This window comes from Phyllobates terribilis, unplaced genomic scaffold (assembly GCF_046119375.1).
Source record: "Phyllobates terribilis strain yellow unplaced genomic scaffold, ASM4611937v1 Scaffold_29__1_contigs__length_15306474, whole genome shotgun sequence".
In the NCBI taxonomy this organism is placed as follows: Eukaryota; Metazoa; Chordata; class Amphibia; order Anura; family Dendrobatidae; genus Phyllobates; species Phyllobates terribilis.
In genome coordinates this window covers 7,696,411-7,711,324 of record NW_027362789.1, presented here as the reverse complement: position 1 = coordinate 7,711,324, position 14,914 = coordinate 7,696,411, and the positions used below count along the sequence as shown (strand labels likewise).

The window sequence follows — 14,914 nt, the reverse complement described above, 5'->3', positions numbered from 1 at the left end:
TAGAAGGCCGTTTACCCTATCGCTTTAGGGTCAGTGTAGAAGGAGAGAATTTTAGATAACAAGAAAGAGCCTAACCCAATTTTTCGTAATGTGCTCTACAAGAAAGTCCAGTGCATTCTGGCAAACACTTTTTCAGCGTCCACAGAAACAAGGCACATTGGGAGCCCCTGTTTTTTTGCACGTGAAACTAACAATGTTTTATTTGTAATATCACGCACTTCTCTACCCTTAACAAAGCCAACCTGATCATTGCTAACAATTGAGGGTAGGTAGTGGGAGAGCCATGGTGCAATTATATTAGAGAATATTTTGATGTATATTAATGAAATTGGATGAACATTAGGGCAGGCATTTAGTTCTTTTCCAGGCTTTGATAAAACTGTTATGTGAGCCTCAAGTGATTGGGGGGCAAAGGGGGAGTCTTCTGAGATATTATTGAACACTAATGGTAACAACAGAGGTGCAAACATGTTATAAAATCTATTATTGAATCCATCTGCCCCAGGGCTCTTCTTCCCGATAGGGAATGATTTAATGGCCTCTCCTATCTGTTGTTCAGTGAAAGCTTTGTCTAGTATCTCCTGCTCAGGGGTCTGTAAGGAAGGAACGGCAGTGTCCTTAATATATTTGTAAATTTTTGTTTCAAGAAAATTAGGTGACATGTTGTGGTATTTTCCATGAATATTATGTAGTGAGCTATAACAGCAATGAAATATGTCAGCTATGTCAGTGGGGTTATGAATTTATAGCAGTGGGGCTCCTTTTGTTTTGGATACATACAGCTCTGGAAAAAATTAAGAGACCACTGCAAAATTTTCATTTTCTCTGATTTTTCTCTTTATAGGTATATTATAGAGTAAAATGTACATTGTTGTTTTAGTCTATAAACTACTGACAACATGGCTCCGAAATTCAAAGCTAAAATTTTTGTATTTATTTGCAGCAAATGATAAAGTGTCAAAATACTAAAAAAGAAACACAGTGCTTTCAGACCTCAAATTACTCAAGTTTTAAATGTGAAATCAATATTTGGTGGACTAACCATGATTTTTAATCACAGCTTTCATTCGTCTTGCCATGCTTTCCACCAGTCTTTCCGTGCTTTCCAATAGAAAACTGTTCAGTGGTCTCTTAATTTTTGCCGGAGCCGTATGTCCTTTGCATCCGTGGATGTAACTTCCTTGTCAATGAGAGACCACATTTATCTGTGAATTCATACGAGTACCTTCACATGTGATCTTGATATTTTGTATATGTTTGATCTAGTAAAGACCTTCGCTCCTTTCTTTTTTTCAATCAGATCATTTTTATTTAACAAAAGAAAGAAAGACCAACATTTTGTTTTTGTCATACAAACTATGTGACAAAAAAAATAAAAAGAAAGAAAAAAGAAGTAAACAATACAAGAACCGGTTTACAATGATATAAATCCCAATATCGCTCTATAGTACAATGTTTTGGAATAGTAATTTTACATTTGTACATAAATATCTGAATACTTCCTGACGGCTTTTTTTCCCCTATTGGGACGTCAAAAGAAAAATAATCTATCTAAGAAGGGGCAATTGTGTGGACTGAGACCATTATTATTAGCTGACACCTTAGGTATAAGGATATAAATTCCTGGTTAACTGCAGGGATATGTACAAATGGTCCAGTATAGTATTTCTGAAGCAATACCTGGGGTAATTAACCATTGCTCCCATATGTGTATAGATTTCTTGAGAGCGTTCCTTTTTATATAAGCTCCACTTTCCAAGCATAGAGTGTCATTTATCCTGGAGTTTAGTTCTGTTATCGTTAGGGGAGAATTGTCTATCCAATGTAGTGCCAACAACTTTCTGGCTTGGAATAATATTCTTGAGCTAGCTATTGCCATATGGGAGTCTGGGTCTACGTCCTCTCCCAGGAGTCCTAGGATACAGATTTTAGGTTCCAACTGAAGTTGTATCCCAAATACAGATAGTACAAGAGCGATCACCACGTTCCAGTAGTCGCCAATATTTACACATTCCCACGTCATATGCATCAGGTGGACGTCATTTTGACCACATCTAGGACATGTTTCATCCGTTTGTATTTCAATTTTAAATAAAATACTTGGGGATCTATATACCCTATGAATGAGAAGAATTCGGGACAATCTTTGTGACTCCGACAATGAAAGTTTCGGTGTCAAATCCAGTATTTCCCCCATTGCTCCTCAGATAAGGGACCCTCATCTTCCTCCCATTTTGTCTTAACTATCAAAGGATATTTATCCAAATGTAGGGCCAGTAACTGCCTATAAATAAGGGATATTAGACCTTTTGTATCTAACGATGTAGTAATGGTATCTATTGGGTGATGTCTATAAATCAGTATGGCGTTTATTTTAGTTGTGTACTATATGCAAGATGTATTTGCAGATATTGATAAAACACTCTATGCGGAAGGTTAAAATCTGCCTTTATTTGTTCAAACATCTTGAATAATCCATCCCTCAAGAGTTGTGACACCAAACATATACCCCTATCCTTCCACTCACTAACATTTTTTAGTTTATGTAGCTCTGGTAAGTTATAGTTGTGCCATAAAGGGGTATAGTTTGTGTACTTTCCAATCCCCAGAATATTTTTACCCCTATCCCACGCCTTATATATTAACTTTAGTGTAGGACATTTTAAGTCATTTTCTCGAGGAGGCCCCATATCTAGTACCGAGAATGGAAGCTTCCACTTGGTTCCTTCCATAAGTAGGTGCCCTGAAATTACACAATATTTTCAAGTACCCATCCATAAAAGTACTTTAGCTCCCTTCTAGCGTTAAGCAGGTCTGCATATACCTGGAGGGAAGCAGATCATTTATGTTGTTTGTCAAGGAGATCAATCCGCTCAAGCAAATGGGAGACTTTAGCTGTTCTCTCCTTTTTTTAGCCTTTATCTATGTTTTGTTTTTATCCCTCTGAGGACGCATGTGAGTGCTTCCCATTTAAATGGTAAGGCAGTTTCATCATGCTCATATATTTGAAGGAGTCTATAGTCTCAAGAAGGTCTGAGACACAGAGTGAGTCTTTCAGCAGATTATCATTTAGGTTCCAACATCTGAAGCCTTGGTGGAGTCCGGCATAGTCAGATTACAATACACAGGAGCATGATCTGACCATACAGTAGTTCCTACCCGAGATGTAGGTTGCCATGTAGGCAAGTGATGGCTAATTAAGAAAAAGACACCATCCTTATTGAAAAAATGACCAAGTATGCAATGGACCAGGCAACTGTTAGGTGGATTCATAACTGGCTTAGTGATCGGACTCAAAGGGTGGTTGTAAATGGCTTCACATCCAGCTGGATGAATGTCTCAAGTGGGGTACCACAGGGCTCCGTCCTGGGACCTGTATTGTTCAACATCTTTATCAATGATTTAGATGAAGGAATTGAGGGTAAACTGATTAAATTTGCTGATGACACAAAGCTAGGAGGGATAGCTAATACTAGAGAAGAGAGAGAGAGGATTCAAAAAGACCTAAATAAACTGGAGCAGTGGGCAGCAACCAACAGAATGGTTTTTAACAGGGAAAAATGCAAAGTACTACATCTGGGCAATAAAAATGAAAAAAGCATATACAGAATGGGAGGAATAGAGCTAAGCAACAGTACATGTGAAAAAGACTTAGGTATACTAATAGATCATAGACTAAACATGAGTCAACAGTGTGATGCAGCAGCAAAAAAGGCAAATACAATTCTGGGATGTATTAACAGAAGCATACAGTCTAGATCACGTGAAGTCATTGTCGGTCTTTACTCCTCTTTGGTCAGACCTCATCTGGAATACTGTGTACAGTTTTGGGCACCACATTTTAAAAAAGACATAGACAAACTGGAGCAAGTTCAGAGAAGAGCGACCAGAATGGTGACTGGTCTGCAAACCATGTCCTATGAGGAACGGTTGCAGGATTTGGGAATGTTTAGCTTGCAAAAAAGAAGACTGAGAGGAGACTTAATAGCTGTCTACAAATATGTCAAGGGCTGTCACATTGTAGAAGGATCATCTTTATTCTCATTTGCACAAGGAAAGACTAGAAGCAATGGGATGAAACTAAATGGGAGACACAGATTAGATATTAGAAAAAACTTTTTGACAGTTAGGGTGATTAATGAGTGGAACAGGCTGCCACGAGAGGTGGTGAGTTCCCCTTCAATGGACGTCTTCAAACAGAGGCTGGACAGACATCTGTCTGAGATGATTTAGTGAATCCTGCTTTGAGCAGGGGGTTGGACCAGATGACCCAGGAGGTCCCTTCCAACTCTACCATTCTATGATTCTATGAGACTATATGGCTATGCATATTGTGTAAAGGAGAACAATAGGTATAATCCTTTACGTCTGGATGTAGTATCCTCCATACATCGACCAGTTGAGACCAAAGCACAATTAGCAAAGCTTTTGTTTGTGTTTAAGATTGGTGACACCAGCCCTGGGACGCGTCTAAAGAAGGATCCAAGACAAAATTAAAGTCACCTCCAATGATGATAAGGTCCTCCGCAAAAAATTTTAGTTTGTTTAAGTAATGACGACATGTCTTAATTTGGTCACAATTAGGGAGATAGAAGTTTGCCAAAGTCAAAATTTTGGAGTAGATGGAGATCTTAACAAACACGTACCTCCTCTCCGTGTCAGACAGTGTTTCTACAATAGTACGCGGCAGTGATCTGTGGCGGCCTATACTCAGCACCTTAGACTTCAAAACTGCATTTTTCTGGGACGCCAAGATGAATAATATCTATTAATAATCTGAGGTACAGTATATGATCCCCTCTAAAGTGTGACTCCTGAAGAAAGAGAAAATGTACGTGCTGTTTATGCCTACGATAAAACACTTGAGCTCCTTTCTCTGGAACATTAAGTCCTCTGACATTCAATGAGCAAGTTTTGAGTTGTGCCATATTATATGAAAAAAAGGAGGAATGGAAGAGAGAAAGGTTAAAAGAGGAAGTATAGACGGTAGATAGTAACGTCAACCTCTCAGTGTCTAAGAAGTATAGATTATGAATATATCAAAACAGTAGGAAATTGCGAAACAAGCAGATCCCAATGCAAGTCCCTAACTGGGGGTTGTCTTTACAGACGTAAGTCAAACTTTCAGTTCTAGGATTCCTATTAGGTGGAACCATGGAATATAAAGCAAGTAATGTAATACAGCCTGATATTACAGTAGTATCATGTGAACTCAAATTATATGCCGGTCTAAGATCTTATATGAACTGAGACATTCTATATAGTGGAAGAGTGGCACCTAATGCTCTATTTAGATATATCTAATTATATGCTTAAAGAAATAAGTAAGCATCTGCAAACTGTCTCTCATCAGGGAAGACAAGATTCATTTCAGGAGCTCATATGATAAGCAGGTTCCTTTCCCATCTGGCTGCATCACCATCAAGTTCCTGATCCATTGAACACCTTCTGTGAAGTGCTGGAACTGTCAGTGGCAATGGTGGAGCAGGTGGCCAGTCAGATATATGGAATGTCCAGGACATCACAAATACGTCTCATGTTGCTTGGATCTTTGAAAATATACAGGTGGAATGGGTACCCCCAGGAGTACATCAGGCCATTTTTCCGGATGGCATCAAGTAGTGGTTTCAATACCCTTCTTTTAGCAAGTGTCATTCAGGATAGATACAGTACAGACCAAAAGTTTGGATACACCTTCTCATTTAAAGATTTTTCTGTATTTTCATGACTATGAAAATTGTCCGTTCACACTGAAGGCATCAAAACTATGAATTAACACATGTGGAATTATATACTTAACAAAAAAGTGTGAAACAACTGAAAATATGTCTTATATTCTAGGTTCTTCAAAGTAGCCACCTTTTGCTTTGATGACTGCTTTGTACACTTTTGGCATTCTCTTGATGGGCTTCAAGAAGTAGTCACCGGAAGTGGTCTTCCAACAATCTTGAAGGAGTTCCCAGAGATGCTTAGCACTTGTTGGCCCTTTTGCCTTCACTCTGCGGTCCAGTTCACCCCAAACCATCTCGATTGGGTTCAGGTCTGGTGACTATGGAGGCCAGGTCATCTGGCGTAGCACCCCATCACTCTGCTTGTTGGTCTAATAGCCCTTACACAGCCTGGAGGTGTGTTTGGGGTCATTGTCCTGTTGAAAAATAAATGATGGTCCAACTAAACACAAACCGGATGGAATAGCATGCCGCTGCAAGATGCTGCGGTTGCCATGCTGGTTCAGTATGCCTTCAATTTTGAATAAATCTCCAAGAGTGTCACCATCAAAGCACCCCCACACCATCACACCTCCTCCATGCTTCACGGTGGGAACCAAGCATGTAGAGTCCATCCGTTCACCTTTTCTGCGTTGCCCAAAACAAGGTGGTTGGAACCAAAGATCTCAAATTTGGACTCATCAGACCAAAGCCCAGATTTCCACTGGTCTAATGTCTATTCCTTGTGTTCTTTAACCAAAACAAGTCTCTTCTGCTTGTTGCCTGTCCTTAGCAGTGGTTTCCTAGCAGCTATTTTACCATGAAGGCCTGCTGCACAAAGTCTCCTCTTAACAGTTGTTGTAGAGATGTGTTTGCTGCTAGAACTCTGTGTGGCATTGACCTGGTCTCTAATCTGAGCTGCTGTTAACCTGCGATTTCTGAGGCTGGTGACTTGGATAAACTTATCCTCAGAAGCAGAGGTGACTCTTGGTCTTCCGTTCCTGGGGCGGTTCTCATGTGAGCCAGTTTCTTTGTAGCACTTGATGGTTTTTGCAACTGCACTTGGGGACACTTTCAAAGTTTGCCTAATTTTTCGGACTGACTGACCTTCATTTCTTAAAGTAATGATGGCCACTCGTTTTTCTTTACTTAGAATTTGTATTATGGCAAGAAAAAAGCAGCTAACAGTCTATTCAGTAGGACTATCAGCTGTGTATCCACCTGACTTCTGTACAACACAACTGATGGTCCCAACCCCATTTATAAGGTAAGAAATCTCACTTATTAAACCTGACAGGGCACACCTGTGAAGTGAAAACCATTTCCGGTGACTACATCTTGAAGCTCATCAAGAGAATGCCAAGAGTATGCAAAGCAGTCATCAAAGCAAAAGGTGGCTACTTTGAAGAACCTAGAATATAAGACATATTTTCAGTTGTTTCATACTTTTTTGTTAAGTATATAATTCCATATGTGTTAATTCATAGTTTTGATGCCTTCAGTGTGAATGTACAATTTTCATAGTCATGAAAATGTAGAAAAATCTTTAAATGAGAAGGTGTGTCCAAACTTTTCATCTGTACTGTATGAGAGCAATTATATGCGTTTTCCATTGAAATCACCAGGACCCAACTCCTCTGCTTTCCTCACAATGGCCTCTTTTACATTGAAAAAAATGTATACGACAGATAATGTCCCTTGGACGCTCAGGATCTGGGCCATGATTGCCTATTGCCCAGTGCGCCTTATAAATCTCCACCTCCTTATCAATAGGATCACCAAGGATATTATTGAATAATGATCGTAGTGTTGGCATAATCACTTGTGCATTGATGCTTTCAGGTATACCCCTTATCCAGATATTATTGCCATTTTCTTGATCATCAACCATATTAAACAGATGGTTTATTTACTGGCTGTGAAGATCCAGTGTTAGTTTCTGAGCATTATGATGGCCTCTAACTTGGACGACATTATCCTCTAATCTCTGTAACTTGTCAGTAAGCTGTGACAGGATAGAAGTGAGGGGACGTATTTCAGTATTGTATGTGGTCTCCAGCCTCTGAATATATTGCTCCATATCTTCTTTAGTAGGGATAGACGCAATCTGATATACAAATGCAAATGATATAAAAATGCAAAGTACTACATCTTGGCAATAAAAATGAAAAAAGCATATACAGAATGGGAGGTATAGAGCTAAGCAACAGTACATGTGAAAAAGACTTAGGTATACTAATAGATCATAGACTGAACAGGAGTCAACAGTGTGATGCAGCAGCAAAAAAGGCAAATACAATTCTGGGATGTATTAACAGAAGCATACAGTCTAGATCACGTGAAGTCATTATCGCACTTTACTCCTCTTTGGTCAGACCTCATCTGGAATACTGTGTTCAGTTTTGGGTACCATATTTTAAAAAAGACATTGACAAACTGGAGCAAGTTCAGAGAAGAGCGACCAGAATGGTGACCGGTCTGCAAACCATGTCCTATGAGGAACGGTTATAGGATTTGGGAATGTTTAGCTTGTAAAAAAGAAGACTGAGAGGAGACTTAATAGCTGTCTACAAATATCTCAAGGGCTGTCACATTGTAGAAGGATCATCTTTATTCTCATTTGCACAAGGAAAGACTAGAAGCAATGGGATGAAACTGAATGGGAGGAGACACAGATTAGATATTAGAAAAAACTTTTTGACAGTTAGGGTGATCAATGAGTGGAACAGGCTGCCACAAGAGGTGGTGAGTTCTCCTTCAATGGACGTCTTCAAACAGAGGCTGAACAGACATCTGTCTGAGATGATTTAGAGTATCCGGCTTTGAGCAGGGGGTTGGACCAGATGACCCAGGAGGTCCCTTCCAATTCTACCATTCTATGAAATAAGTTATGTTGTTCCCCATATCAGAATAACCTGTGGCTGGGGGGTAAATGTCCCTGTGAAGCAAGCACTGCTCAATCTGTGGGCTTCGGTGAGAGTAGAGGGAGATTTGTGGAGCTGTTTTCTTGTGAGGCCTACATTAAGAGAGAAGTTGGCGCAGGACTTACAGGCTGGAGCTGTCTGACATCTTGATGGTTAAGACTGCTTCTTTTTCCACGCTGAGGTGAACGCTGAGGTGAGGCAGTAATAGCTCCGGAGCAGGAAGATAAGACCTTCCATAAGAAACGCTGCATACCAGACATGCTGACAGAGGTGGAGGACCTCAGATTAACCTCTGATCTCGTCTTTCTTTCCCATATCGAAAGTCATGTTTGAGGGTGTAAATTGCTTATAATTCCCCCCAAGAACACGGTCTGAAGAGAGTGCGTTCAGTGTGTGCATTCTCTTGGTGCTATGTCCAGGCCATGTACAATACATCTGAAGGTGGCGTTGATTGGCAGCAGGATTGTGTGATGTAACAGCCTTACGGAAACGCAAGTTGTGACACCAATGGAATGGCGCCAGAACAGTAAGTGCGTATGAGTGTTTTTATTTTAACAAGGCCAAACATGAGGAATTAGAAGGAGTTGTCCTAGTAGTGGACAACCCCTTTATGAAGATACAATTTTCGGTTAAAAATGTAAAAGGCTTCTCCCCTGTGTGATTTCTATGAAGTTTGTTAAGAGTTGATTTCCGTGTAAAACATTTCCCACATTAAGAACATGAAAATGGCTTCTCGTCTGTGTGAGTTCTCTGGTGCTTAACCAAATCTGATTTATCTTTAAAGCATTTCCCACATTCTGAACAGGAAAAAGGCTTCTCCCCTGTGTGAATTCTCTTGTGCTTAACCAAATCTGATTTCCAGCTAAAATATTTCCCACATTCTGAACAGAAAAAAGGCTTCTCCCCTGTGTGAGTTCTCCGGTGATTAACCAAATCTGATTTCTGGATAAAACATTTCCCACATTCTGAACAGGAAAAAGGCTTCTCCCCTGTGTGAGTTCTGTTGTGCTTAACCAAAACTGATTTCCGGCTAAAACATTTTCCACATTCTGAACAGGAAAAAGGCTTTTCCCCTGTGTGAGTTCTGTTGTGCTTAACCAAATATGTTTTCCGGCTAAAACATTTTCCACATTCTAAACAGGAAAAAGGCTTCTCCCATGTGTGAATTCTCTGGTGTATAACCAAATATGTTTTCCGGCTAAAACATTTTCCACATTCTGAACAGGAAAAGGGCTTCTCCCCTGTGTGAGTTCTCTTGTGCTTAACCAAACCTGATTTCTGGCTAAAACATTTTCCACATTCCGAACAGGAAAAAGGCTTCTCCCCTGTGTGAGTCCTCTGGTGATTAACCAAATCTGATTTCTGGCTAAAACATTTCCCACATTCTGAACAGCAAAAAGGCTTCTCCCCTGTGTGAGTTCTCTGATATTTGATTAAACTTGATTTGTCTGTAAAACATTTTCCACTTTCTGAACAAGAAAATGGCTTCTCCTCTGTGTGACTTCTCTGGTGATTAACCAGATTTGATTTCTGGTTAAAAAATTTCCCACACTTGAAACAAAAAAATCTATTCTCTGCTGTGTGAATGCTTTGATGTTTAAGAAAAGAAGTTTCAAGGGAAAAACTATTTCCATATTCTGAACATGAAAATGGCTTCTTTGTTTTAGGAGCAGTTTGTTTTTTAATGCTTATTTTGTGACTTTGATTTTCCTTATTAGTCGGTAATGAATCAGAAGACAGGACCTGTTTCAAATGATCAGATGACAGATCTTTGCTGTGAAGGGATGATGGTAAATCTGGAGTAATGACATTCACTTCAATTGTATCTTGTGTGATCTCAAGATCATCTGTTTTAAAAACTGAAGATGTCAGCTGTCCCTCTGATCTCCTGGTACAGTCATCTGCCGAGAATAAAACCAATTATTATTTATGAATAACATATCCTTAAAATTTATATTGTTGAATATTTCTAATTAAACTCTACGTAAAAATGTACTTTATGTAAAAGTATCATTATCTACCAAGAAAACATATCACAGAAAAAATCAGCCTTACCAACACCAAATCAGATAACAAATGCATTAGCATTTTAGTGTTGGTTGGGTGTACTGGGGTGTCTGTCCATGTGGGGTGCACTTATATAGCGCTGGGCAGCCTTCCTGATGTAATAGTATGGGCATCAACACTATCCTAAGCCAGACACTGCATCACACCTACCTGTGTGAGTGGCGTCCTATGCAAGCTTCTTCTGTGTGCATCTTTAATACTAGGCAACCACCCCCTGCATGAATTTGTAGGTTTGTGAGTGGTTGCTCCACCAGTATTTTGCACCTGCGTTGCCCCCCCCCCCTTTATCATGGGGGTCTGCTGCATCCTGCTAGTGCATTTGTTATATGATTTGGTGTTGGTAAGGCTGTATCTTTTTCTGTGATTTTTTTTAATTTTGCCCTATGTTAGCCGTCATTATTCATCAAGACAATAACAGTTCACAGTCTAATAGAAAACCTCATAGCATGAACCAGTGGATCGTAGTGTCCACCTGTTTGTTAATTCTGCCTCCCTAATATGGAATAAAAAGTCACCAAACAATGTTATGTAGGCAAAAATAATATCAATAAAAACTTCTACTCATCTCACAAAAAACAAGTCCCCACTCAGGTCCACCATCTGTCAATGGAAAACCAGAGGTTTCCACATTATTAGTGGCTCAAAGGCTTTTGAAAAGCAACATGGCTTCCATAACCCAATCCAGCAATATCCACTCTCCCAAAGTCAGATCTCCCCCTCACTTCTGAGCCTTGCAGTGTGCTCAAACCACATTTAGCCTCCATGTATTCGGCATTACTATAGTGAGAAGAACCCACTTAATTGATGGTGTGTGTCTCCTGGAGCACAATCTGGGCACAATGTGTTGGGTAATGAAATTATATATTTGTAATTTTCACTCTCCATCATCCACTGCATGCTAATTTCCGGAAAGTGCCTGTGGAGTCAAAATAGTCACTACTCCTATAGATTATTTCACTGAGGGTTATAATTTCCAAAATGGTGTCACTTTATGGGGATTTCTACTGCTCTGGTTTTCTGCAATTTGGTCACATTAGGGCTTCTGCAAATGGTGGGTCCCATCTCCTCTGGGATCTGCTCCTGCGACGTCTGCTTCTCTCACCAGGAGCCGCCTTATTCATCCTGCAGGCGGCGCTGGTGATGGAGGAGACGTCAAAACCAGAAGCTCTGGGCGGCGCAGGCTCTGTCCAGCCACTAAGATTAGGGTTGCTGGGACCAGTAGTACCATCCAATCTGGCAGTATGGGTGTGTGTGCTGTCCAGCTGGAGTAATCTGCTCCTTGTTTCAGCCAACTGGAAAGCACCGCACCCTACTAAAGCTGGAAGCATATTGCTGGAAGCTGCCAGATACAGCCTTGTTCTCCTCTGGTTCAGTCCTCTGTGCTCAGCTCCCGGCTTGTGTATTTGTTTCCTGTTGTGACCTCGGCCCGTTTACTGACTACTCTTGTGTGATTTTATATTTTCTCTGACCTCCTGGTTCTGACCTGGCTATCTGACTATTCTTCTTGCCAGCTCACACCACAGAACATTAGGTAACACTGTGGCCCAAGCTTAGGGGGTCTCTGTCTAAGTCCAAATCCATGTAGAGTGGTTAAAGGATGATGAGCAAGGCAAACCCTGGGATCTGGAAAATGGAGTAGATAGTGCCAAGCCTGTTTGTGGTAGCAATCTTTTGAGCTGCCAGGTGACAACGAATAGTGTCCCCAATACATTGTGTCTGCACACTATCCCAGCAAAATCTGCATTCAAATAGCTAAATGGCGCTCCTTCCTTTCTTAACCTGCCATGTGCCCAGACAGTAGTGTATAACCGTATATAGGGTATTGTCAGATTCAAGAGAAGATGGAATATAATTTGTAAGGTCCATTTGTTTCCTATTATCCTTTGTGAAGAATTCCAAAGTTATCACCATATAAAGTGACACATGTCAGATTTGAAAAATGGGCTCAGATAGGAACACAAAACAGGCTGCAGGAAGGGGTTAAATCAGAGTATTTTGGGCACTAACTACCATAGTCAAAACTGTGAGTACAGACCATAACACATCTACTGAAATGATCAAACTCAACAGTCTTCATCAGTAAGTAGTGAGTAACTAGTGGTGAAACCTCTCTGTGGTAATTAGAGTATGGAGCTCGGTGGCTCTTGGCAATCTAAACTATCGTAAGGGACAATATTTTCTATCAGATGAATTTCAAGAAGAAATATTAGACGTTCAAAGGGAACTTTTTATAATACTGCAGAGATGAGGCGTCTTAAATTTAGCTTAGAGATATATCATGGCACAGGTATAATGTTTTTTTTTGCTTAGTTTATCACAATCCTGTTTGAAGTTAGTTGGTTTTAAAAGAAATTGGTAAGTCAGGATAAAGGGAAACTCTGTTGTTATTGTACAGAAATTCACACTTGGCCTCACTGCACATTTAATGTTGTCGATCATAAAAGTGAAGTTTGGCCAGAAAGACTGGACCTGGTCTTGTAGGGACCATATGAGCACATTCAGCAGCACAGAAGGGAGAGAAGGTAGATTCATCCAATAAGATATCAGGGTTCTAGGAAGCCAACAGCATCATTACCCTCCGCTTTCTCTTACAGTCCCATCATAATATTTTTTTCAAGTGATTTTCTGGCTTTGTGGTTTACAGATCTGGGCAGGTAGCGTCTCCTAATCACAGGGGGTAGGTGGATCCTCCTGGTTGTAAGTTCTATGGAAAAGGGTTTCAATGCCCAAAATCATTTGAACAGTTTTGGGTGGAAGAGAATGTTGTGGTCTAGAGGCAAAATGGCGATCACACGATTGTGATAAGGCCGGACTACACCACCGATAAAGCAGCCACAGCCGGTGACAGAGAAGAATCTGTGACTTCTGTGCATTTAGTGGTTACTACTCACCTGGGTAGTCATATGTAGGAATCTCCTCTTTACACCGCTCATAACCCCTTACATATGCCTCTATAGTATTAATATGGGTGAGATCTTCACCCTGAAACAAATATTGTAAAAGTCACAAACAGATGAGAAGTCACATCTATGATCAGCTCTAATCCTGCCATCTCCACTGTTCTCATTACACAAGTATAAAACATATAAAACTGGTGGATAAAACAAGACTGAACACAAGACCTTCACAGCCGTCTACACATCATAGGGGAGATCTCATGACACCTTCTCTCCATCTACCTGATGATCCTGAGGAACATTGGGATCTTCTTGTTTACAGTCATGTGGAAGAAGAGGACGGGGACATCTCTCTGGTGTTGTCCTGTTACTGGATAGATCTGGAAGAAACACATACAGGGACTGAATTTATTCTTTACATACAGATAATTATGGGCCGTGTGTATTTAGTCCTGTCTATTACCTGGTGATGTGAGGGGATGGGGAACCTCCATCATGACGTCTTTGTACAAATCTTTGTGTCCTTCTAAATACTCCCACTCCTCCATGGAGAAATAGACAGCAACATCCTGACATCTTATAGGAACCTGACACACACAATGATACCGTCATCCCCCCGATCCTTTCATAGCGTTACAGTATAATGTCCCAGCAGTGTCACCTCTCCAGTCAGCAGCTCAATCATCTTGTAGGTGAGTTCTAGGATCTTCTGGTCATTGATGTCCTCATGTATGAAGGGGTGAGATGGAGGTCCTGTGATTGAGCTCAGGGGTCTTTCCCATCCCTCAGACACATGGACCTGACAGCGCTCACTAGAGGTCTTCTTCACTACTATGTAATCCTGGTTATGGAAAGACATATAAATAAATCTCACTACAGACATTTCCAGAGTCCTCACCTCTCCAGTTCTGTTCATCTGTTATTCCCATAGATAAGAATGACGTAATGTGACGTTATTGGAATCTCTCACCTCTCCAGTAAGACGGAAGAGGATCTCTAGGGTGAGGTGTAATATCCTCTCTGCCATCTTGTCTCTATCCATATCTGTCTTTGATGGGTCCATCAGGAAAATTCTCTTAAATAGAAGATCTTCACTGAGAGGATCTGATATTGTGTAATAATACAATTACTGGAGATAATAAGGGGAAACATATGAGGAGATATATTATTTTACAGTATTTAGTTTCCTGCTTTACATCTAGTAATAAAACCTATATATTTTAGGCCACATACAACAAGCAGTTTCTTCCTTGGAGTCTGTAGCTGAACACGTTTCTCATAGACTCATCTTCCATAAAGCTAATTCTCGTCTCATTTA

At 40.4% G+C, this 14,914-nt stretch overlaps 1 protein-coding gene and 1 pseudogene across 1 annotated transcript; both read right to left on the bottom strand.

Annotated features, from left to right (window-relative positions):
* LOC141178696 (uncharacterized) overlaps positions 1-14,194 on the bottom strand; it is a 27,934-nt pseudogene extending 13,740 nt beyond the window's left edge.
* On the bottom strand, positions 14,164-14,914 carry LOC141178615 (oocyte zinc finger protein XlCOF29-like). Its single transcript, XM_073660500.1, has 2 exons — positions 14,567-14,914; positions 14,164-14,437 (listed from the first exon to the last, which is right to left on the bottom strand). Exons 1-2 carry the CDS (start codon positions 14,657-14,659, stop codon positions 14,222-14,224), a joined length of 309 nt encoding a protein of 102 aa, XP_073516601.1. The 5' UTR covers positions 14,660-14,914; the 3' UTR covers positions 14,164-14,221.

What these genes read in the sequence shown, in the direction of transcription:
- LOC141178615 (XM_073660500.1), bottom strand. Translation starts at nt 14,659, where the DNA reads ATGGACCCATCAAAGACAGATATGGATAGAGACAAGATGGCAGAGAGG. An exon ending in TCTTCCGTCTTACTGGAGAG is followed by an intron (nt 14,438 to 14,566) that starts GTGAGAGATTCC and finishes TTCCATAACCAG; the next exon opens with GATTACATAGTAGTGAAGAA.